Here is a 25,609-nt window from a genome sequence, read left to right on the forward strand (position 1 = left end):
TGTGCATTTCTTAAAAAAAACCCAAAAAACCCAACAAAAAACCCAAAACAAAATAAAAGATATTGTGACAGTGAAGTGAAACAGCTTTAATTTTCACTATTTGCTTGGTGTTCAGTACAGTCACTTTCTTACCATAGGAGAAATAAACTCAAGTACAGCAGCTAAAATGAGGTATAAATTGAAGTGTCCCATTCTCCCCTGCACCACCCCTCCACCCCCACCCCCCCATGTAAAAACCCTTGATCAGAAAGGAGAGACCAGATTAGGACAGACAGAGCCTCTCCTTTGTCACCAGCTCCAGTTTGCCAGATACCGGTTAGGCATAAATACGGTGATGTAGGGAGTTATGTGGGTGATGAGCTTTCTTCACCCTCCAAAGTGAGGGTTCTGCGAATGCAAGGGTTTGGATTCATCCCTGGCAGAGAAAGGGGGTCAGCTTTAAGTCCTGGGCTGTGCCTGCTTGGAGCACAACCCTCTGGGGAACAGACTCCCAGCCCTGCACAGCACTGTACAAATACAGGTACTTCACTGCAGTCTCCCTTGGGAATGACACCAGTCCAAGGCCTCTCTCACAGTATAAACAGATAAGGAAACTGAGGCCTGTGGAGACAGTTTTTTTCTCAGATCAGTAGCAGAGCCTGAGGTGATGCCTCAGGCTTTTGATCCCAAATTATGTGCTCAACTGCCACGCTCAGCTATGATGCCAGCACTTCTGTTATTAGGGACACTATTCTGTACAAAATTTTTCAGCATCCTCCTTCCTTCTCCCTCATTCATAAAAGAGTGAAGACAATCAGGTTCAGTGGGTTTCTGGCAGTGCTGCAGATGCTCTGCCTGGGCTTCATCCTCAAGCCACCCTGAGAAACACCCTCTTAGACCTCCCCTGCTACCCATTCACCACCTCCAACGGGCCTGGTCATGTTTCTCCTGCCGCACCCTGCTGATGAGAAGGGACGTGCCAGGGACCATAACTTAGTTGTAGAAGAGGTGTAAAGCCCCAGTCCATTTCCATGATTTCTACATGGTCCCTCGATAGCAAGATGGAGCAAGAACCATCAAAATAAAACAACTTCTTCCATCTCTCCACTTTAAGGACTAGGTACCAAGTAGTATGAAATCTTTTAAGTGGCTACTCCCCCAGTTAACTGGCAAACCTAGAAGTGGCTGATTATTTCAAGTTTTGCAGAGGCAGCTACTAAGCAGGGGACCAGAGGAATCTGATCTCACCCAATTTAAAGCTACTCTGGAAAGCTGTAACTGCTTCCCCCACCCTCCCATACCTGATTTAACCATCAAGAAGTCTTTGGAGAACTTCTCTCACAGAACACACTAACTCATTTCTCTCACTTACGAGATGATATTTTAAGGTACACTAATCAAACCAGAGTCCTAACTAAGTTCATAGGACCTGCGGCCAACACAGATGGGAGGCAGCATTAAGAAGACCCTCCTTCTTCTGCAAGATTGCTTTTCCTGTGGTTTTACTTGTCTGTCCCAGAAACATAATTTCCCCCCCTCCCAAACCAACCATCAATCTGTGTATACATTCATGTGACACCCCAAAACACAAAGAATCAAGCTTCACGTACCTATACCAACAACTACAGCCAAAGTGCCACACTGAGGCCACTGCAGCTGCCCATGCAGGTGATGCACAGGGTGAGAGCAATAGCCACAGCTTGCCATGCTCCTGCTCCTGCACGTAGCACCACTTGGTCTAATTTCTGATACTCTCCAGGCTGCATTTGATCATTACCTGCCTCACAGGTAAAGGTTTCCCTCTGAGAGCCCAATTCTTCCACCTGAACAGGAACACTCCTCTTAATTAAAAGTTTTAGTTGCTCAGTATAATTTTTTGACATGCTGAAAGCAGCTTGACAAGTGCGTGTTCTTGGGAGGCTCCAGAATTTAGCCTGCTGTTGGATGTTGCCTCTCCACTTGATCTACTTCTTAGGTAAGAAACTAAGTTATAGTTGCGATGTTTCCAATATTCTTACCTGATAGGCATTTTGCATGGCCAGTAAGTACAATGCACACAGTGTCCCAAGCTTATGTAGCTGCTTCTAAATGCCAAAAGCACTAACACAACATACAATTTACTACCCACTACCTTCTTCTAACTCTACTAAGATATTAAATAGCAATAGCCATAGATCCCAGTCTCACCAGTAGCTTGAGGGTTGTTGTTCACACAAGCAGTTCTGTTTGCGTAGGCATCTTTCTACTGGGATTTTGGAACATCAGCTCTATTACAGGGCATGCTCTGATCCAGTCAACAGTAGTGCATGAGTAAGAAGTCCATATCCTGTACACAGACCTTCTGGCTTTAGTCCCACAGAGAATAAACTGCCACCTCTAATTGTGGACAAGCATAATCCACAAGGAAAGCGCTAGGAAGTAGGGCAGCCAATGCTGTTAAAGCCCAGGAGGTGTTGAAGAAACTGCCCGGTGAGCACTGAAGTACTAAAATCCGGCCTTGACAGAACCAGAAAAGGCAATGATGCCTTCATATGCTCCACTCCTTGCTGTTCTTCATCCCAGTTAAATATCTTAATGCTACAAACTTTGGTCCTCTCTTCTCCAGGTCAGAAGAGATGTGATACCTGCATATCAGCAGAGTTGGAACACCATCTCCCACAGCCATCTCTAGAGGTTGCTCCCTGACCCAAGCATCTGGACTGATGCTTGCTCTGCTCTTACAGTGCCAGCCTCAACAGCATTCCAGCCCCTGCTTAACTAAAACATTAGATGTGACCTCACACCCACCTCTGCTACTACCATCAGTAAAGCTGCAACTGCAGGAACTGTTTCAGGGTGAAGGGGATAGGACCCCAGCCCACAAACTTCATGAAACACAAACAAGGGGATGTCTTTGTGCTCAATGGGCTATTTCCAATAGCTTCCTTCACTTCTCCCATCTTGTAGTTCAAGCTGCTCCACTGTTCCCAGTGTTGTCCCTTTAGTGGGAACACGCAAGGGTTCTCCCTCTTCTTTTGGTATATCTCCTGCCAAGCTCTGCACAGCACCTCGTGCAAAACTATAAACTACACAAAAATGTACCTCTGGCAGCAAGGAAAGAAGAGCTGTTTGTAAAGCACTGAGTTTGACCCCATCCAGCCCCCAGCTACCTAGACAGTCAGTACTTGCTAAAAGGGGAACGGGCTGTACACATGGGCATATACTCCATCAGGCAGGTGCAAGGCTTACCAAGTAGAGTAGCTGAGTCCTTCATTGGTTGTCTTACTGCCCTGTCTCCTCAGGGATTTGGTTTCAATATGCTGGCCTTATTTTGTGCTTTGTTCCATCGGGTTCAGAGCCTGTGATCCAATTGGCCAGTTCCTCCCAGAAAACTGGCCTTTTTTTCCCTGAGCCTGCCAGGCCTACACACTTCCCTGAGCCTTCCTCCTGCTGCTCCTCACCTCCTGCAGAGAGGCTGGGGGGTCCCACCTGATGCTGCTCCCCCCCATTTCAGCTGGCATTGCTACCAGCACCGGGTTGCACACTGATTCATGCCGGTAAAGAAGGAAACTACTTTAGAACCAAAAGAGACTAATTAAAAACTAAAAAAAAAGTTATAATTATAATGCAAAATTACCGACACAAACTCCCCCCTCCCACCCTTCCCATAACAAAAAAGCCCAGGAATTAGACTTTCTTGGGACGACGTCCAACTTGGTAATAATAATAAATGCTGATGATAATGAAGAGGGCTCGGCTGACCAGGAGGAGCACGGCACCCGTGGCTATCCGGCTACTCTCAGCAAGGGAGACAGTGGTAACTGGAAAAGAAGGAAAGAGACAAGGCAGAGGTTGGCGATACAAAACCACTAACGAACAAATAGCACAAAGCTGTTTTCTGCTGCCCTCTAATGCAGTGTCTTGGCAAGAGCTGCTGAGCCTTGCGAGTGCAGGAGCTTTCAGCACAGGCTTACTTGTATGCACAGTGAATCCATGCTGGAGGCTCTTCACTTGCTTGATTTTACAGCCTTGCAACCAGTCACAAACTCTGGAGCTCTTACTTACAGAAACCCTCCTTTAAAGGCAGCCCCACATTCAGGCAGCCACAGCCTGAAATGGTCACTTGGGCAGATGCGAGTTTCCATCATGCTCAGGTGTTAAATGTGGGAGCCACATCTTCCTGAGTTTGCTTTGTGGCTTGAACACTTCAGTGCTGATAAACATTTCTCAACTTTAGGAGCATCTACAAAACATGCACAGTCCACACACACTGCCTCAATCGAACATGTCTCTTTTTTGGCTACCAACACATAGCCCGTATCTAAATCAGCATCACAGTTCATGAGTTACCAATACACACACATAAGAACCCCCTTCTTTGTTAAATATAGATAAGCTCCCTAGAAACAAGCTAAACTGTTATTCTCTGCTTTGGTATGACTGAACATCCCCCTTTTTAGTGTAGGTTGCTACAGTCTTTTCTTGTCAGACCCTGCATGTAGGCAGCCTGCTCAACCAAAGATGAGTGCTGGCTGTGAAGGCCAGGACGTTTTCAGGAAGAAAAATAAATGAATTGTCAAAGGGCAATGTTTCGCCCTTCAGTGAGCAACCCAGAGCAGAGGCTACTCCATGTCGGAAGAAAAGGGAGAGCAGCTGGCTGGGAAGATGCTCCAATACTGCTCACACCGCTGCCCTGCCCACCACTGAGCACCGTTCCCCGCCGGGAATGCGGGCACGCAGCCTTCGCATCCTCATCCTCCTCCTCCTCCTCCTTGTTCCGGCCGGAGCCCGCGGGCACTCACCCAGGAACTGCACGGCGAAGTAGCATGCCTCGGCCAGCAGGCTCCAGCGGATGATGGCCTTCTCGGCGGTGTACAGGGCGTTCCACAGGATGAGCGCGATGCCTGCGAGGGACAGCGTAGCGCGCTGCCCGAGGTCCGGGGCGGCAGCGAGAAGGGGCACCGCGCCCGCCCTCCCACTGCCCGGCGCACACGCCCCGCCCGCCGCCGCGGCGCTTCTCGACAGCCCCGCGCGGTGCCGCTGCAGGACGACGGTTTTCCTTCCCAAACCATTTCTCCAAGCTCACCTCACCTTCTTGTCCTTTGCCTCCCACCTCCTGGTTCCCTCCTGGGATGCTGCTGCCTGCCCCACCTCCCCTCCCACTCCCATGGGTGCACCTTGCCCCAGCCACAGCCCAGCACCCCTCGCCTGGCCCAGCTGCAGGCTCCTTTTGCTGGGGTACTTGGGGTGCTTTCCTAGGTATTCAGAGAATGCACAGACCTTTTTCTCCTACGTGCAACAAGCCTGACTCTGTGCTAGGAAAAAGCAGCAGTGGCCAAGCTTTTCAAAATACACCTCAACAATTTCTTTGCTAACAGCAGATATTCTGCTCTCCAGCTACAGCTCGCTGGCTGGCTGGGGATGGACTTTATCCCCTCCTGCCCTTTTGGCCTCCTGTCCCCTTACTCTACGGCAGCCATGTGTCCCAGTACAGTGGCACAGCACTCACTGAGGAGGGCTCCTCCATAGAGCCGGATGGGAGTCTTGCTGCTCACGGATTCCTCCTCGAAGATGGCATTAAAGAGCTGGTCTGGGAAAGCGAGGGCCTGGCAGAGGCAAGAGAGAGACTCAGCAGCTTGCACTCACCAGGGCCACCAAAATGTGTCCTCTTATGCAGCAGTGCTCCAACATCATACCTTCCTGGGATTGGAGCCACTAGCCAGGAAACTGGAAATTAAGGAGGTGCAAGAAATATCATCGTGTCAGCTATGGGCTGCATGGCTGGTTTCTATGGCCTAGGCTGCCAGGCCATGTGTGCTTTATGACCCTGACTATGAAAGCAAACTCTGGTGATGGGAACAAACTGCCAAGGACACTGCTGGCAAAGCCCATTACTGAGACAGTGAGGGCAAAGGCCTCACGGGGAAAACGGTAGCTGCTAAAGGCAGAGGAAGAAGATAAATGCCAGGGGTCAAAGAGCCATGCTGGGGCACCCTTTGGTAGTCAGGAGCTGGCAGTACCCAGGACCACATCCCTCACTCACCATGATGGCGACCCCAGAAAACATGACGGCGGAAACCAGCTGCCAGACCCTGTATGAGAGGGAAGATAGAGGACCCAGCGTGAGCTCAGAGGTGATCCCATCACTCATACTTCACAAAGCATTTCTGTCTTCCTGCCCCTTCATCAGCCTTCATCCTTTCCCCTTGCACAACTGAGACAGCCTGAAGCCTCCCATGGTAGGACTCAGCTTTCCACATCCCACTAGCTCCAGCCTTAGCATGCACATGAGCTTTGCTGAGACAGAGCCAAACTCCCCCTCACCCAACCAAAGGAGGGAAGTAACCCTGCCAAGAGGATGGTGCAGAGCAGGGTCCCCACAGGACACACCTGTCACATAGGAGACCAGAAACTCCTCCAGCCCCACATAGTCCTTGTAGTTCCCAGCACATGCTGTGAGACAAGAACTTGCAGGCCTCGGGCTGATTTATGGGGGAAGAAGGCAGAACTGGTCTGATCCTACAGCCTCCAAGAAGCTCCTGCAGGGAGCAGTGATGCTGGCATAGCAGCAGAACAGGTGTCAGAAGCCAGAGCTGCCAGGGATGCTGTGACAAAGGGCCCTCAGATGACCCAGCTTCAAAGTGATCCAATATCTTACCTGAGCCCCAGTGGTTCCCGAACAGCAAATTTTATTTCATTTCCCAGTACTTGGCTAATCTGAAATTCAAATGAAAGGCACAAAGTCACTAAGCAGATCCTTCCCATCTTTAGGCAGTATTTGTAGCCCAAAACCACACACCCAAGTCCATGTGGGAGTTTATCTCTAAGAGGGCTGGAAGGAGGAGGAGGACAAGGGATTCATCTGTGACCCCTTGGTCTCAATACCTGCCAAAGGTTACCTTGATTTCCACCAGGAGCTGCAGCCTCTACTGCTTCCTTACTGGGATCTATCACCTGCAGCATGGGGCTGGGGCAGGGTCAACATTAACTCTTGTCACCTCTTATCTATGTAAGAAGGGAACTGACTACTCGCACACACCACCTGCGTGTCACATCCTGATGGAGCACAGGCTCCAGCAGAGCCCTTGGGGTGTCACAGCATCTGTCCTGCTCTCATGTCCACGCTGTCCAGAGCAATGCCTGGCTGTGACTACCCCAAACCATGAGGATGGGCAAACCATGTGGGTGGGAAGACTACATAGACCACGAGCGGGGAAAGGTACTGGGGGACCTTTCGGTTGCAGAGAGCTCTGTGCTGCCCTCCACCCACAGGTGGGAACCAGGCAATCCCCCGCCAGCAAGTTCTCTACAGAGCACTGGGGACAGGACTCCGGTGGGGCATATCCTTGTCCTCCAGCTCTGGTGTATCAGTTAAACAGGTTGTTTGTTTGCAATTCAGGCCTCTTTGAGAGGCACTGCTTAAAGCGCTGCTCCAGTGTCCAGACCACTGGCTGGTGGACATTGGTGGTGCCATGGTCTTATAGCACCAGCTCCAAGTTAGCTCATAGGTGTCTCAGCAATATAATGTTAGGAATGAATTAAGGAAGCTTGAGGGTAGAGTTCACCCTATTATCACAAAAAGCAATGTTAGGCAGCTCCTGTTCACCCAGCAGGGTGCACAGCCCATCGCTGCTCAAAGGCAGCATTGCTTGTGCCACCACAGCCTTCATCTTTCCCTTTAGAGGAGACTTATGGAGCTGGGAGCCTTTGCCAAAGTGGATGCAGAAACTAGATGCTAAAAAAGCTCCACACCACCTTACTTTGCCCAGCAGAACGTCTCTTTTCCATCATTACTGCAGGTTTCCCTCTCCTCTGGCCTCACCTTTGAGCGATGGACCTCGCCGTCGTCATCCTCCCCGCCGACCCCCAGGATCTTGCGTGTCTTCAGCCTGCTCACCAGGTCTGTCTGGCTGTGCTTCTTCATCAGTGGCGGGGGCTGCTTCGCCGCCATGGTGGTGGCCCTCCACCACCAAGTCCTGGCTGCAAGGTGGCACAAGGAGGGGGCAGGAAGCGGCTCTGCCGTCACATGAAATTTCACGAGGTTTGAAAGAAAAAAAAAACACCACCACCACAAAAAACTTTCTGTTAGGCTGGCAGATGGCTCCTCATTGCAATGGGGCAGGAAGCCCTGGGAACAAGGCCCAGCCCCACCTACGGATAGCTCATCTCAGGCTGATCCTGCCATCACTGGAATCTGCCATGGGAGGAAAGAAAAAAATCAGAAAAGCATGGCTTTAGTGTGGGAATTTAGTTATAAATGCTTTTGACCTACAAATGATAATCTGGTCTATCCCAGCATGAGGCAATACCCAGCAGTACCTCTTTGCTGTTTCCCAGATTAGGAGAATTAAATGCTTCTCAGACTAGGGGAATTAAAGTCATTAAGTGATGCTTTGCCTTTTGTCCTTTCCCATGCAATACATCACACCCTTCAGCCACCATTTCAGGCCAAAACCCAAACAAGTCTCAGGTATTTATTTGTGTCCCACCTGCCTCAGATGTTGCAGTCTCCATGCAACATCATGCATGAAAACATCAGCCCCTGGACAGCAAGAAGCTAAAGGCATGACTTCCCTTGAAGATATGTTGCTTTCTGGGAAACAGAAGATGATGGCAACTAGAAACTACAAATATTGCCTGGGATAAGTAAAGACAAAGGCAATTGACAGAAACTGTGATGGAAAAGATAACTTCTGCCTTGGTATGGCGGTATAAAGGTAGAGGTGTTGTGTTCCATGAAATCACTCTGTATCATCCCACAATCATAAAACTCTGGGAACCCTCAGTTTGTAAAGCCTTTTCTTCCAATTCATTTTCATTTCATCTTGGTTCAGCTGAAAATAAACCCCTTTTTCCATTTGCTGCTTCACCCTCCCAGACGTACAGACAAATGCTCCCAGGCACCAGGCAAAGGTAATCCAGCCCAAGCAAGCATCAGGCTCAAGCACCAGCAGCCCTGGCCAAGCCTTCCCACAGCTGCCTCAGGAGGAGACAATTTATACTTAAGTATTTCATGAGTCTTCAGGGAGTAATGAAATGAGGTGGTAGTTATTTTGGCATTGTGCATGCAAATGTTGTCCCACTGCCTTGCAAGGGATTTCCCTCTCAAAGGAAAACCCTTCTCTGTAGTGGTTCAGACAAGAATGGCCAATCATGTCTGCAAGTGCCCAACATAACTCTTTCTGTAAGGCAAAGTTAAGAGGTCTTGCTAGGACTCCCATGATTTAATTAGACCCTTTTGGCAGACCAAGAGGCAAAATGCTTTTCAGTGAGCCAGTTCAGCTACTCAGTGCTTCTTTTGGATTGTGGGGGGGGGGGTTGGATGTGTTTTCTTGCTCTGATTCCACTGAATAACTAAGCCCAGGTTCCCGGAAAGGCAGCACAGAGCCAGGTGCAGCAGGCAGGGTGTAGAAATATTTCAGAAGTAGGACAATGGAAAACAACCGCTTAGGAGGAAGGTAGAAGCTGTATATTCATGCCTACCCTCAAGCACAAGGCAGGAAGCTCAAACGGTAGCTGACAGTAGAAAAGTTTGAAAGATTTATCACGTCTAGAATTTGCCGACCCAAACTGTCACAATGAATTGTTTGTACTCAAATTTAGATAATCTGCACATAAAATCCACCCCAAAGCCAGAGTGATACATCAAAAAGAAAAGCTTGACCCTTTTAATTTCCTTTACTACAGTTTTTGCAGTTCTTCCTGCTTCTGTCTGACCCAGACTCACAAGGCTGGATGCTGAGCAGTTTCCCCACCAGAACTGCTGAAACCAGAAAAGACATGTTGCTGTCATATTTCTAGTCCAGTATTTTCTGATCAAAGCTATCCATTCCAATGCTGAAGCAACACACCTCTGGTGAATGCTCCTCTCTCTCACTCTGAGCCTCAGGACCACTCTGAGGCCATCCCACAGCCCTCATACAGCCCAAAGCAGCTTCTGGAACACGAGGAAGACAATCCCAAATGAAGGGCTGACACATGATGCCCCAGGTATACCAGGCTGTCAGGAGGACTCTCACACCCCTGTAAAAGTGCTGGGTACCTATTTGGCCACTCTCCCTCCCCTGTGTGCTTTGGTGTGGAGCAAACCCAAGTCCTTCCATGAAGACTTGATAGCTGAGGGAAAAATCTGCAGAGGGCCTGAGCAGCAGCATCCTACTGGCTCTCCTCAGGGATAAGAGACCTTGAGGCTTGCTGGTCTCGATAGGACTTGGGGTGCTGAGTATGCTGGCCATGCCAGCCTGGCACTTCTTGGTTTCTTGCCAGGGAAAGCCTGCTGCCCACATCTCCTTCTCTGGCCTCGTGGTCAAAAATGGTAGAGAAAGGGACGGTGGAATGGGGGGGAAGAAAGAAAATAAAGCAAAGGGAGAAGACAAAGAAAGGGGGTAAAAAGGGGGGGGAAGACAGGGGGGAAGACAGGGGGGAAGACAGGGGGGAAGAAAGATAAAAAGGAATAGAGAATTTCTCCTGAGGGCAAGAAGCAAAGGAAGGTGGTAGGGGTTAAAGTGGGGACTCCATGACTCATCAAGGAAGACTGACCAGCTCTGTGATTACAGAGGCAGTTTTGCAACTGACCCAAGGCCAAAAGATCAAAATTTGCCTTCATCAATTGTCTTGACAGTTGCTTTCAGGGCAGGAGTTGCTGGAAATTTATTCCCATCATCATTAGCACTGCTCTCCCATTAAGAGTTTCCACTAATTTGTGGTAAACCACTGGCTAAGAGCTGGGACAACACAGGCCAGATACAAATGCCAATAAAACAATCACTGAAGGCCATTCTGGTACATAAAACCACCTATAAAACCCCCTTATAGCACTAAGCACAGCTATGGCATGGCCCTGCAGCCAGTTCCACATCTCTAACCCCATTATCCAGAGATAGAGCCAGCCTAAAAAATACTGCATATTAATGGATAATTAGCTAATGAATGCATCAGTGCTAATTCAGTGACATTCAGATAGAAGATGCTGAGGATTTGAAAACATTATACTTACATTAATGTATCCTGACACACTGACAATTTAGAGGATGGATTCTATTAGCCTGTGAGTTTTCAAAGGTAAACCTCCACCTCCTCCTTCTCCTGCAATTCTCGCCTCCTTAATCCTTTTTCCAAGCATCCCAGGGGCTGCGCAGATCAATCACCATAAACAGGCAATTCCTACTCCCTGGCACAGCTCTCTTGTGTTGGACAGTGCCCGTCTGCAGCTGAAAGAGGATTTTTTTCCTCTTAAATCCCTTTTCTTCACAGGCTCCTTTCAATCTCTGCTCCCTTGCTCAGCTCTTCAGCATACTGCACTCAATTTTGATAGCTACTGCTTAGTGGTTTGGTGCAAAGAAACCTCACTGGTCCCATGCTAATGATAGCTCAATCTCTCCCCACCTCCACAGCTCTTCCCCCAACATCTCTGCTTCCCTCCCAGTGTCTGGAGAGGAGAGCTCTGCAGTGTGGGAGACAGGAGACTCAACTGCACACACAATGGTGCTGCAGCAGCCAGAGCTGTGTGCCCGTCACGGGGGGGTGCACGGTGCTGAGAGAGGGGAACCAGACCCCATTCCTGCAGGCACCTGAAGCTGATTGCCTACAGCCTTGGCAAGCCAAGGCCAAGCTGCAGATGGGTTGTATCCTTCCTGCCTGGGAGGACATGGCTCCCCAGGGCCCTGAAGACGGGGATGCTGCCTACTGCTAAGCTGGATGTTGTTTCAGTGGCACTGCCATCCTCAGTGGCACTGCCATCCACAGTGCAGCCTTTTACCTGACAAAGAAGTGCTGCTTGATTTAAAGAGGTGACATTACAGAACCTCTTGCTCCAGGGGTTTGAGGGAACTTCGAATCTGCAAGCAGAGGAAGAGACAACGAACCAGAGTCAAGCCAGGACAATGAGTGAAAGGTTTATACATTTAAGCTGGACACAGTTTGTTCAGCTCTACCATGTTCAGGCCAGGACAAGGACTCTTGCTGTCCTGTTTTAGATTTCCCAAGTCAATACGCCTGAGACAACATCTTGAGCCCACTTTGATTTGTTATGCCTCAGAATGAACCAAGAAGGTGCAGTGGACGTATGTCCTTTGTAACAGCTTAGCAGGGCACTTGCCATGCCTAAGTATCTTCCATGGGCCACAGGCTGAGAACCAACAGTAAGTATAAAGCTCTGGCAGTGTCCCTTTACAATACTGGAGTACCCCTGGGAGGACCCTGGCAGAGCCCAGGGGAGTTCTCCAGCACTGCAGCAGCACAAGGGGATGTGCACATGAGAGGGGCACCCACCATGGCAGCTGTGCTGTACCTGGCCCTCACAGACAGGCTGATGTCCACAGCATTTCTCTTGCAAGGGCCCAGCAGCTGTAGTGGACTTGTCCAGCTCTTCTGGTGTTTCTCCATGTTGTGGTGTTTCCGTCTGTTTTCTGGTGAGGACAGTACCAGGTCCACAGCAGCTGCTCTGGACCCCATACCATCGCAGCCACAGAGCCAGTGAGAAAGCCTGGGCTCAAACACACGAGCAGGGTAAAGAGAAGAGGCAGTGGGAACAAGTAGATTAAGGACAGGATGCACACACCTACCAAGTACCTCATCTCTTGCAATCATTAGGCTGTTGCCTAATTGAATAGAATCCAAGACTCTTTTTTTCACCCCTACATGTGAAGGTTCAGTCTGCTCACTTTATACATGCATAAAATCTCTTGGTGAAGAACTTTGGACACTTCAGGACTCTGAAATACTGAGGGATGAGGCAAACCCCCTGTGTCTAACCCAACATTACACCTGAGAACCACAAAACATCTTTGTGCATCCTATCCAAACGGCCTAACAAAAGTTTCCCCAGGAAGCCCTTGGTGGAGCAGACCCTGAGCCAGAACTTCCCCTATCCCATGTAACTACCAAGTTACAGCTATATTCATGCTGTATTTCTGCAACTGCACATCCCCAACCCATGGTGAATGTACCAGCTCCCTGCCTAGATTTCTGTCTAGCGTGGAGATTTAGATGATTAGGACCTCTCTGCCACCAGCCAGCTGGGAATGAAACTTGATCAAGCCAAAAATAACCTGATGCTCAGGCAGTAAAAACAATTAGCACTCAGTCATCACAGCAGCAGAATGCAGCTGCTGCTCCTGCTCAATTCAGCACAGTCTGTGCACCCAAGCAACAGTGATACTTCAGATTTGTCACCTGTAACAAGCCACGTACACAGGACTCTATTCCCATATAAACACTAGACCTTTCAGCAAAGACAGCTCTTTGCAAAACCAGCAAGAACATCTCTTGCCAGAGGCTAATCCCCAACTCTGCCACAGCCCTGCTATTTCTTTAAGCAACTCTAACAGGAACAGGAACACTGTCCTCCTTAGGGAATACCTACAAAGCTAGGCAGCAGATCTCACACTGAAAACGCAAAGCAAGATCCTTAGGTCAAAAGACGTCTTCACTGGGTGCCTCCAGATCACCTCCCACAGACAAAACCCAAACCACCTGACATGCGCAAGAGCCTCAGGCACATCTAAAGCTCACCCTTCAGGCTGGACATGCCCCATGGCCAGATGCCCTCCAAAGCTGTTTGTGAGCGGTGCTGAGCTGCCCACAGCCACAGAACCACCAATCACAAGATAGCAGCACTCAGTGCCTCCAGCAGCTCCGGCAATCCCCAAATGCAATGGATACAGCCAGCATCACCCCTCAGCAGGGAACAATGAGGTCTGCAGCCTGCTGGGGGAGGAAAGAGTTAACTCATGTTGCCTCCTCTGTCATCACTGCATGCAGAAAGGGACATGCAAAGTCTGCTCAGCCCTTTCCATGCAACGTTTCCTCTGACCAGTTTAGGGTTGCATCTCCCAAGCAGGCTCAGAACCTCACCCTCCTCCACACTGCTCTTCTGCAGCCCCTGGGTGTGGCAACTCATGCCCCCAAGCTCCCCGTGGCTGTAAAAGCATCCTGTCCCAAGAATCACCACTATGAGGGCCAAGCCACAGTGAGAGGTATGGCCCAGCTCCAGAATTTTATTGCCCATAGGTTTCAAATTTCCTTCAGCAGGGACCACAGGAAAGTTTCTTTCCGTGTCACAGGATGTGTAATATAGCAATCAAAACCTGTAAAGTGCTCAGTTTCCCCAAAACATGATAAAAAAGCTCTGTTGCTCTACTAGTTTCTCAAACAGGAGCTATAATTAAACACAGCAACCACACTCCTGCTGGCCTGCCAACCACCACCTGCAGCAACGTGCCAATCCCTCCATGCGAGCCCTGGCACCACCTCAGGGGAGAAATGCTCGTTTGCCTCTCGCAGCAGCTGGCGGGGCAGCCTGTGACATGCTGAATGTGCTCAGTAAGGTGCCCTGCACAGCTACGGTGACGGGCACAGCACGCAGGACACCGCACAGGTACCCAGCTGGACACCTGGTCCCACTGTAGCCCCGCTGCACTGGCTCAGTGGGCTCCCAGCACAGGGGACTAACAGACTTCACCTTTCATTTGCCATGTGCATGCACACACCCCCCACCAAGTGCAAGCCCAGCCTCGCTACCCTGCCTTCTCAAGTAGCCCATCCCTCACTGCTGAGGCGTGGTACAATCAGCAAGGTACAATGAGCTGCTTCAGTGGCTGCCATCTGTATTATTTACAAAAAAGTCTACCTCCTCCATCATCCTTCTCCCTCTCAGCCCAGCCGACCACAGCAATCCATCAGCCCAAAGCTGTCCTTGCTCTTCTCAAAGGCTCTGGCAGCCGTCTCCCAGCCTCAGCCCACAGCCTGCACCCAGCCCCTTGCTGTCTCAACAGATGGCCACAACCAAGCAGTTAAGGTTCCCAGGGAGCTGAGTGGATAGAGAGGCAAGCAGGACATACTAGGATCAGGTGCTGTTTTTCTTTAAGGGCATTAAAAGAGGAGAATTTCTCTTTGATTCCCAGCGGCCTTAGACAGGTGTTTGTGAGAGACAGTCCCAGAAGCTTAGCAGGCCATCTGTCCTGCAGATGATTTCTACAGGGAAACATTAGAAGCAAAAACCCATATGCACAAACAGAAAAACACACAGTTCCCCTCACAAAAAAAATCCCAAATCACCAAGTAAATTAACCCTTGCTACTGAAAAAGAACAGCTTAAAAAGCTAGGAAAGCCCTTCAACCAAACAGGACAATAAAGGTCGGTTTTACAGAAAATCTGATGCATCTCCGCATTTCATCTCCTCTGCCTCACATCTGAGGCATGACACAGGCTCAGACGAGCTCTATGAAAAATAACCCTGGGACCACAGAGAAGCCCATACACATGTTCCTCACTCACAACACTGCCGAACAGTGCATCTTCACAGTAAAACGGGGCTTCTTGCACCTCTCCTCCCAACACTCTCAAACCTCCCCAGATTTTCTTCCCACTGTGCCCCTAAGGACCTGATAAGAGCCTTTCATAAAAGCTCCAGGAAGCCAATGCTCTTTACTTCCAACAATTCCTTTCACCTCTGTCCGTTTCCAGAACTCATAAGAAAATTGTAAGAAATTGCAGTTTGGGAGACTAAGTCCCCTGAGCCACACACAAGACAATAGCCCTCTGTATACTGTCATTGAAATGGTGATTTCAAAGCCATTCTTGACAGATTCCCTCCCCAAAGATGACGATCTACACCTCCAGCAACGTTAGTTCTGCAGACCTGGAACTTACCAAGAACAGTGCCACTACAGTAGTGTACTGTGTACACTACCAACATGTCTACAACCATGAAATGGAAGATTAAATGAGGCTGTGCCACTCCAGCCCCCCAAAAGCAGATTCCCAAGCTGTTTCATGGGCAAACTTGCAGCCTCAGCCTGAGACCAACTCCTACAGGACACACCAGCAGCAGCAGATTTTTTCTTCCATTTGTGTAAAAAACAAAGGGTTTCTCATCTCCATAGTCTGTCATGATATGACCAGATGTGCAGTCTAGGCACACACACAATGGGGAGAAAAAAGGGCAGACGAATAAATTTGCATTAAGCAGGGAGACTGCCTTTTGGTCTAGCCAGGATATTTCCTGAGTTCCAGGCACGTAAACACTCACAGGACTCACACCTCTTGTTGTGCAAGCAATAAAATTTGCTACTACGACACAGAAGCCCTGTAAATCAGGCCTGATACAAAATGGCCCAAGTGACTATTAGCCAACAGCTGAGTTGTCAGCAACCCTATGATATGGAGTATTTCCCATAGTACATGATTACATCCACATCCTGTAAGAGCTTGTTAATTACATAAATACATTTAATTTATAAATAATAACAAGTTGTAGATTAGCAAATTAAGCATATATAAATATATAAATAAAAGACACACGTTGATTTGTGTGGACTTACTTTGGGACTCGCTGCACAGTGAGGATCTCTTGGCTGGTTAGTAAAGAGAATTCAGACCACCAGAGCAGCCAAGTATGCTGGTATTCACCTATATTTTGGTCTCAGGGGGAGAGGAGCAGCTTGTCCCAGACTTCTTGCTGGGAGATATCAGTGAGAGCCTTGACTCCTGCTTCTGGGTTAACCATTTACTGCCCTAGAGACTGATATCACCTGTCATCTCTGAGCCCTGGACTACCACCCTACACACCACTTGGACCCATCACTGCAGCTCAGGAACACATTCTCATACCCTCCCTAAACAATTCACCAATATTAAGCCCTGCTCATTCACACACAATTACAACTCCGGGTGTATCACTGCCTCATGGCTCCCTAGACACAAAATAAGCCCAAACATGCAGATAGGGTCGGGAAGTTGCTTAGCAAAAACATGATAGAGAAGTCCTCCCAACAAAACGCATACTTAACTACTTGGTAGCCATCCCAAAGTGGCAAAAAGCTCCCTCTGACACCTTAGCAGTTTCTATAGCAACAGGTTGCTGCTAAAAATGTTAGATGCAAAATTCCTCATGTTGGGCAAACAGGAGCTAGGAGGACAGATTTAAAAGAAAACTTCTAAATAGCTGCTGCCAGAGCTAGCACAGGATCTGCTAATTCACAAGGTGGTGGTGAAAGAACTTAGAAGAAACTCCTAGCCCGCCAGTTGGGCAGTGCATGATGCACAGGGCCATGTCTGTGGAGCACTGTCTCACAGCATCCCCCAGAGTTACAGCATCCCCCAGAAAGAGGTGGAGCACACATATTCCTCTCTCCTGCAAGGGAGCACTTGGAAGTGAAACCAGCTGTTTTAAGAACCACAGAGCAGCATCTGAGTAGGAAGCCTGAAAGCCAAAATATTAGATTATAGGTTTGGCAGTGCTGCTGCTGCTTCTTCTTGAAATCAAGGCTGGGTCATTCAACCTCTGAGGCCTCAGTATTCCCAGTACATGAAAAGTAAATCTACCACAGAAGTTCATATGGCTCACGTGCAGCAGGTAAAACATTTCAAAGGCAGCGGCTCAGGCACTGCACCAGTGCAGCACTTGGTTCATTACACACAACGTTTCAGAGGCAGAAATGCCCTTCCTGGCCTGAGTAACAACAGCTTAGCATGACATCAAATTTTTCTGTCCATCTTCATTCCCTGCTGGTGGGAAAAAGCACTTTGGATACCTTGGGGTGAACTTCACACTGATACTCCCTTCACACACACACCAGAAGTTCTTGGAAAATTCTTCTGGTCAGATTAAACCCTTATGCACAAAATCAAAGCAGCCACAGCTTAGCTGCAGCTGCACAGAGAAGGGAGGCGGAAGGAAGCCCACCACACTACCAAGAAGCAACTGCATTTGTCTGTGCGGTTCTCAAGTCAGAGAGTCCTGAAGAACCCACAGGCTTTCCTCACGAATGTCACACCCACTCCCCAGGAACTCACACCAACCTGACTTTGCTTTTATGTGTTGCTGAGTCAGGGGAAAACTCTCTACACACACAAATGTATGTGTATGTGCACATGTTTGTTTATGCATGAGCTGTCAACCCCTAAATTATGCACAGATCAACAAGGCTCTTTGAATTCCCAGACTGTGAAGTGCGTGACATTTAATCTCAACCTTCCTTTTGGATTTCATAATGTGCATTATCAGCAATGGCTATTCAGCACCACAAGTACCCTTTAGAAAGCTTTCAACAGAAAAAGGAACTAATATAAAGGAGATTGAAAGAGACAATGTCTCTGATGCGTGACAGGTTCTCTAGTTTCCACAAAAGGCCAATGTATGTGTACTGTGAGGATCAAGCATGGACACAGTCTGTCCCCAGTCCAGAATAAAAGCATTTCATCGGTGGAGAGAGTGGGGTTTGGAAGCGTGAACTATAGCATGAACCTCTACATCTCCTCATCTCCCTCTTTTTGGCTCCCTGGGAATTAGGCAAGGTGAGCCAAACCCCAGAGTTTTCTATTTTAGGACAAGGTGCTTCATCTCCTGCAGTGGTTTACCTCTTTCCATATACCACGGGAGGAGCATAGATGATGAGAGAGACTAGGTTTTTGATTGCTTTTATATGGATGGACGAGACTCTTGATCCTCGCAGTCAGCTTTTCACTACCTGATTCTAGGCAAATACTGTATCCTTTTTGCACATCTCACAGCACTGAGTCACACTTAGAGAAAAAAACTAGACAACCACATGCGAGGAAGGGAGTTCCCTCTCTTCTGCTGGCTATGGAGATGCTATGTCCTAAGTAGCTCTTACCAGTCACAGCCACAGAGGACCCACATCTGCCTAAGGAAATAAAGCAAGATTTCTCTTTTTATAGCAGAGAGGAGGCAAAGGTATGGACACTAGTATGCGACATTGAATAACCTTGGTGACAGGGGATATCTGAGAAGAACTGAGAGGTCCCAGAGTTAAGAACCTCTCTCCCATCTTGCCTGGCACATGCAAGAGAAGTCTTAGGAAAGAAAGGATAAAGATAGTACTCACTAGTCCTTCTCCCTGTCTTTGTTTCACTCCTCTACCCTGGGACAAGGAGGCAACAGAGACATTCAGGAAGCCAATTGGTAACAGCACCAGTGCTGACAAATCAAGTCTCAAGTAACCATGGAAAACACAGCATTGCCAGATGTCCCATCTCTACCATCAAGGGTTGTTGAAGGACCTTCCCTTCTTTCTACAACTTTAAGTCTCAGACACTCGGATACAAGTTCCAGTAGTATCAGGAACATTCCTCAGCATTGTGTGTATATAGGCACACATGGTGCTTTGCTATTGCATGTGTGTATATATACATCTCTGTCAGCAAGTGTACAGCACAACCTCCTGCTTAGAAGAGCTCATGACATAGAAGTGTCCCCATTATCTTACCTGTAATGTCATTCCCATGCAGCAGTGGCTCTAGGGGTTACAGGCTAGCCTCTTTGCCCCCAAGTACTTTGCAAGCACCAATGACAGGAACTCAATTTGCATGGTGATGTGATGAAGGGAATAAATTGGGTGGAGGGGATAAACTCATCTGCTTTATTATTCCTCCATCTGTTAACCCTCAATGCATTCTACTTGTCCATGAACAGTGGACGTTTACACAGCTCATGGAACGGAGTGGCTGAACTCATGATGTACAGCAGATGGGTTTTTGCCAGACAAGGCAAAAACACATTCATACATCCCAAGGAGCAAATGGTTGCACTGGGCAGGACAATAGGGTAGGAGGGTGAGAGGATGCACTGTAGGTGTCTGCTATTCAGAAGCACTCCAAATCTATGGCTAGCACTTACTGAGACGCCACAGCAATGCTGATATTAAAGACAGCTATATTTTATTCTCACTTATCATGAAAACAACCTGGGAATGCACAGACAAATGATCTAAATTCTTCAGTCCTGCTCAGTGTAATCTTTGACTCCTAGCAGATTTTCACTTTTTGTGGAGCAATGTTTAGGTGCTCTTTATTGCTATTAAGCAGCTTCTACAGAAACTTTTTTCCTAGGCCACAAAGAAAATGTTGGTGAAAAGCCAATACCACCTCACTCCCCTGGACTCAGTATTGCAGGTTTTGAGTTTCCCTCTAACTTCTGCAAGGAGGTAAAACTCACGTTTCTACCTACCTGCAATACACCAAACATTTAACACAAACGGCATGCCAGGCAGCTAAAATTAAATGTCCAACAGAAAGACTAAGAGGGATGTAAAACCATGGATCTTTACAATACCTTGTTTCTTCAGAAAATAGCCTGCTTTCTGGAGCTCCTGTTAAGACTGGCAATACAGCCCTATTTCTGTAACACCATCCTTCCTGAGGGCTCTGGACAATGTGGCAGAGTGTCTGCACCCAGGTTATGCTCAAGCCATCACCCCATGCATCTCTCACAGCTTTGCAGCAACATTGTACAAGGAGCAGTGAGGTTGCTGCCTAGCTGGGTGCATTTCATGCATAGCAAGGCAGGGCCAGACAGCCAGGAAGGCTGAATTAAAAACACCTTCTTGGCCATCTGGAAGGATCATGGCTGATCTCAGGAAACTGCCTGCTCTTTGTCACAGCCATCTCCATCTACAGCAGCGCCCTAGCTGTAAGTCCAGAAAGAAACTGCAGTGCCCAACAAGGGTCGGAATGATTCTAGAGCTCAGCAATGGGATTCCTGAACTAACCTCTGTCCACTGGAAGAGCTTCTCAGGTCTTTCCATGACCACAGACATCTGACACCGGAGGTTTGTGTTTCACTCATAAGGTGGCACCACTGCAACAGAGTGCTTCTGCTGCCATCATGGGTTATTGAATGAACTCAGACAAAAACATCATCTGAGTCACTCACGGAGTTTCCTGAAGACTTGTGGGTTTTCTCTGTAGGTCTCTTATTTGGCTGCTGACACAGGCTCCAAACTGTTTACTTTCTCAGCCCAGACAGGATATAGCTAAAAACATGAGGGCTGCAAGCCTTTGTGTGCTGCTCTGCCTGCACCTGCCCTGCTGGGCCGACCATTTGAAGTTCTCCTGCCTGATTTTAATAAGAAAAGGAGAAATTTCTGTCTGGTTTGCAGCAGCAGGCAGCTGCAAAGGGGACTACACACTAATCTCCCTCTAAAACACAGAATCTCTTCAAACAAATAAATAATCAGGTCGGCAATGGCCAGTATTATCTGACACTCCTCTGTGCACATCTCCTGCTACATTAACTCATACAGCTAACACCACTCCCCAGGAGACTGGACTATCGAACCACTGATTCATTTTTTACTGCTTTTCTCCCCATGATCTCTTCAGTGCCTTTGACTTAAAATATGTTAATCTAAATCCCTAACAAAAACTTCTAGGAAACTGCAGCAATGGAGCCAGCTACCAGTCTCTGTGCTCAGGCTTCTGATTTTGGCTCCACAGATTCAGAAAGTGAGCATATGGCTTCTGACCACCAACATCAACAGAAGCTGCTCACCTGTAGCACTAAATCCAGCTACAATTGTTTTGATCACTTTTCTGTTTTGGTGACAGATCTCCTCTCCCCACAACCACAGCAGCAGTCAGTATAAATCTGGACCAGAACTTTCTTACAGACTCTGGGTCCTCGGCTTTGTCCTCTAAGATGAGCTGGGTAAGGGTCCAACCAAGTTCTGGTACAGATGAGTCAGATGCACCCTAGGCAAGGATTTCCCTGTCAAAACCAGTGCACAAAGATGCTCAATAAGTTGCTATTTTGCATACAGAGGGATAGAAAGACATTTAGAGACTCAGCTAACTGGAACACACATCCACCACACAGAAAGAGGATGAGAGAATTGTGCACATTGTGAAACACAGAAGGAAAGTTCACCACTGGGGTTTTACCAGAGCCCTGGGAGGCAGGGCTGTGGGGCCAGCACTGCATGCTAGGCCATCCAGTACGACCGTATGCATCTGCAAGTCTCATCCCCTCAATCTGTCATCCAGGGGCAGCCACACTAATCAGGACCACAGATGGGCACTGAAACACATTAAGATGCATTAAGCCTTGCAGATGACACAAAGCTTCACAAACAGAAAAAACCCAAGGCCAGAGATTGATTTGTCATTTCCCTTCATGTCTAAACCAACAAGAGTGTCTTTGGTTACAGCTGGATTTCTTTGTGTACATCTTTTACTATCTTGAGCAAGAACTCTTCAAACATGGAATGAATTCATGCTAGCCTACGATCTCCAGGACAGAACCAAACCTGTATTTTCCAAGGGAAGGCAGAAAGCCATGTGAACAGGGAACACCTGGTCACCTCTTAAGTGTTGTTTTTCCTGGTCTGGAAAAGGTGCCAATGTATTTGGGGGCCAGCATCGGGTCTTTTCCTGCCAAGACTTGTTTTCACATTCCTACGTCAAAAATACAAAACCCAGAAGATCTACTTTCTATAAATAATGTCCCAATAGTGCCAAGGTCACCAAGCCATTCCCTCTGGCACCAGGCCAGAAGCAGAACATAAATAATCTCAACATCCTTCTGATTCACGTGTGCTTTCTTCCTGTGCCAGGGGAAAGCTTGAAACTAAAAACATAGTGCTAAGAAGACAGGCAGCCCCACTTCATGCACAGATGAGCCCCCAGCTCCACCCAGGTCAACGTGCAGCCTGCTGGGCAGCCTGTTGGGAAGGCAGCCTGCATCAGAGGGAGATATTCTTTGTGTTCCAACAGCATGTAGCAATTCTCATTAGAAATTTGGATACTTACTGGATGAGGACCAAACACACACACAGGAAAGAACAATTCACGATCCAAACAGTTCAAACTGATGCTTGTAACCAGCATGTGGTACCATCCCTCCCAGCCCCTACTATTCAGCATGTTGACCTTCAGAGAGCTGCAGGACAAGTGAACACCAGCTGCAGATGTACTCCAGGCATTCTGCGCACTTCAGCACTCGATGCTCATTGAGAACAATAGAAAAACATTTTCCTTTGGATCAGGCCCCAGCCTCCAAGCAGCTCCAAATGGACAGAAAACTCCAGGTCAGGGGTTTATTCAGCCACAGATCAATGGCCACCCCAAGCCTCGCCTTGATGTACCTCTCTGGAGATGCTCTTGTGCTCACATCTCTACAATAAAACCTCACCACAGACTCACAAGTAGAAAGGAGCAATTGCTCTTGAGACTGTACAGCAGACATCACCTTCTCAGCCTCCCGGTTGGGACAACCACCTACCCAGAGAAGAGCTCCCTTGACCTTGCTCTGCACTGTAGTCAAAGAATGCAGAGACATATTCTAAAGCAACCAAGCCCTATTTTTCCCAGCTGCCATCAGTATCCAGCCCTTCCCTGCTGAGGTCACCAGGACACCACAGGTTCACAGTGCCCCTTGCACGCTACTGTGTATGCATCAGGTGTATTTATGCAACCTTGCTGAGATATGGCTAGGGCTAGTTGAGGTGCCTTCACGTTGAGTCTTAGGAGCTTGTTTATTTGGGGGGTTTGCCAAAACCTTTCTAAGAAAACTTCCTCCCTGGGGCAACTCCCCTGCTCAAAGCATAACTACTATTTATTTGCTTTAAAATCACTTTTCTCATTCACAGGCCCTGAATGTCATTATTCAGCAGACTCTGCTGTAGTGCAGATAGAGTTACTGAACAAGTTATTTATGCCAAATCCAGCATAGCCACTGCTCTTGCATACGCTGTAGTTTCTCATGGCTCAGCTGTGCTGGTGGTAGCCCTAATGTCAACAAGGTTGGTGTCATTGGTTGCCGCTGGCATTTATAATTCCCAGCCTTGGCAGACAGAGGAGATTAAACGGCACCCATTTAATCACTTGCAGCTCGGGCTTTGCTGGCCCTGATTCTCAGCAGTTGCAAGAGAGACAGGGACATCACTACGGTAAGGGAAAGGCTCGGTGGACTACGAGCAGCATTGAGGCAGGCAAGGAACAGGCACTGAATAAGGTGCTACTTCTTGCTCAGCCTGGTTTGCTCAGTTGGAGCTGTACTCAACTGGAAAGCATAAGAGCTGCTGCTGCTCTAGACAGAGCAGTGCACCTGCTCAACTGGGACAGCCAGACACTGCAAGTGGCATGGCAGACATCTCAGCATGCAGGAATGTGCTCAGGTAGGGATGCAGAGCCTGCTGAGAGTCAGCTTACCTCACCTTCCCCTCTGTGATGGCAAGGCATCTGTCCCGGCTCTCTCCTGCATCGCAGCTTTCTCATCCTGTCCTTCTCCCTCCCCCCCCAGCCCAAGCACCACCCCGTCTACTATGGCCAAGCCCTCCTTGCAGCCAGAGCTCCCCGGCACACCTACAAGGCTGCATCCCATGGAGTATAGTTGTGTCAGCTTCCCTCATCCCAACCCGAGGCACTGCTCAGTCATCGAGGCTGACCTCCTAGCCTATGCAGCGGTCAGGACACAGCCTTCCCCTTCGGGTACCAGAGGTACTCATTTGGGGACTGTGTCCTGTGATTCTTCCCGGGCTCGAATAAAAGGATGGGGCACTTCCAGGAAAGAAGCGATATCGGACCCCAGCCTTTGATTCGAGTGACGGCCAGGAGAAAGCCCTCGCCACAAAATCAAGTGACCGCCTGCGAATCAGCTCGCAGGGCGGCACGGCTACTGTTCCTCCAGCGCCTCGGGGTAACCTGCCACTCTCCCACCAGCATGCAGCGCTCCACCATCTCCTCCTCCACCCATCTCACCCGGACCAGGCACGGCCAGGACAGAGACCGTCCCATCACAGCCATGCGCAGGCATCACAAAGGTTGATCCCTCTCCTGCCGCCCCTGTCCGCCCGTCAATCCATCGGTCCGTCCACCCATCCCTCCCCCGTCCGCGATGACGCCCGCCTGGGATTGGGGGTCGGATGCCAGCAGCGGGCTTTCCCGCGGGGGACACGGCCGCAGCGGGGTCCGCGCCCCCGACCCCCGAGACACCGTGGGGCGGCGGGGAAAGCCCGCGGCGCGGAGGGACGCGCACTCACCGCCCTAGCGCAGGTCCCGGCGGCGGCGCGGGGATGTCCCGAAGGCTCGGCGCGGCTGCCCCATGAGCAGAGCAGCGCGGGGGCGGCCGGCGGCGCCCGCAGCCCGCAGGCGGCCAGACTGAGCCCGGCCCCGCGCGGCGCCGCCTTTACCGCGCCCGCCCGCCCCGCCCGCGCCGGCCCACGGCGGGCGGGACCCGCCGCCACCGCCCGACGGGGCGGCCCTGCCGCCCGGCCCCGGATCGGCTCCGCGGACCCCAGGCCGACTGGCCGCCCGGGCAGGGCGCCTCTCGGGTTACCTGCGGACTACGCTGGGGCTCCGTCTGCCTTATGTGCGGGATATGCACGGGCTGCGCACGGGCCACGCGTGACCGCGGCTCGGCGCGTGGGAACAAAGAGCAGCGTCCAGGGGCCGGGCTCCTGGGACGGAAGGAGGGGCGGGGGCACCCATGGAAATAAACCCGCAACTGGGAACAACAAAAGGCTCCTATCCCAGTCCTTCTTTGCGATACAAATGGGGCCTCGATCGTGCTGGTCACGGGTGCGTGGTTTCGAGGACTGCTTTATAATTCCCTGCGAAAGGCAAAAGGGAACAAACGTGGGCGCAGGGGAACACGCATATTTTTTCTAAGTGAGTTGGTGCCGAGGAAGAGCCTGGCTCTCCGTCTGCACAGAGGGCTGCAGGGCCAGCTCCCACCGCCAGCCTCGCCAGAGCCTGTCCTGGAGAGAGGCTCGCATCACCCAAGTCCCTCTGGAGGGATGCTCGGAGACCGAATCGGGCGCGCCGGCATTTTAATGTTGCAGTTGGCTTAGACCAGATGAGATTGTAATGAAAGACAGTGACAGCAAGGTTAACGGCAAACATCGGGGGCAA

General features: G+C 49.5%; 1 protein-coding gene across 5 annotated transcripts; it reads right to left on the reverse strand.

The window, feature by feature from the left end:
* Nucleotides 1-60: 60 nt before the first annotated feature.
* TP53I11 (tumor protein p53 inducible protein 11) lies at nt 61-24,849 on the reverse strand. Of its 5 annotated transcripts, none has more exons than XM_064657823.1 (9): nt 24,739-24,830; nt 11,717-11,795; nt 10,955-11,168; nt 7,781-8,152; nt 6,617-6,675; nt 6,002-6,050; nt 5,468-5,564; nt 4,761-4,862; nt 61-3,779 (listed from the first exon to the last, which is right to left on the reverse strand). In XM_064657823.1, the coding sequence occupies exons 4-9, from the start codon at nt 7,907-7,909 to the stop codon at nt 3,646-3,648; spliced, it is 570 nt and encodes a 189-aa protein (XP_064513893.1). In that variant the 5' UTR covers nt 7,910-8,152; nt 10,955-11,168; nt 11,717-11,795; nt 24,739-24,830; the 3' UTR covers nt 61-3,645. The 5 variants fall into 5 exon arrangements, with proteins under 5 accessions (XP_064513893.1, XP_064513894.1, XP_064513896.1 ...); XM_064657824.1 differs by lacking the exon at nt 24,739-24,830 and adding an exon at nt 12,248-12,398; XM_064657826.1 differs by lacking the exon at nt 10,955-11,168.
* Nucleotides 24,850-25,609: the final 760 nt, after the last annotated feature.

The sequence above is a fragment of the Pseudopipra pipra genome, chromosome 6, assembly GCF_036250125.1.
Source record: "Pseudopipra pipra isolate bDixPip1 chromosome 6, bDixPip1.hap1, whole genome shotgun sequence".
NCBI classification, from domain to species: Eukaryota; Metazoa; Chordata; class Aves; order Passeriformes; family Pipridae; genus Pseudopipra; species Pseudopipra pipra.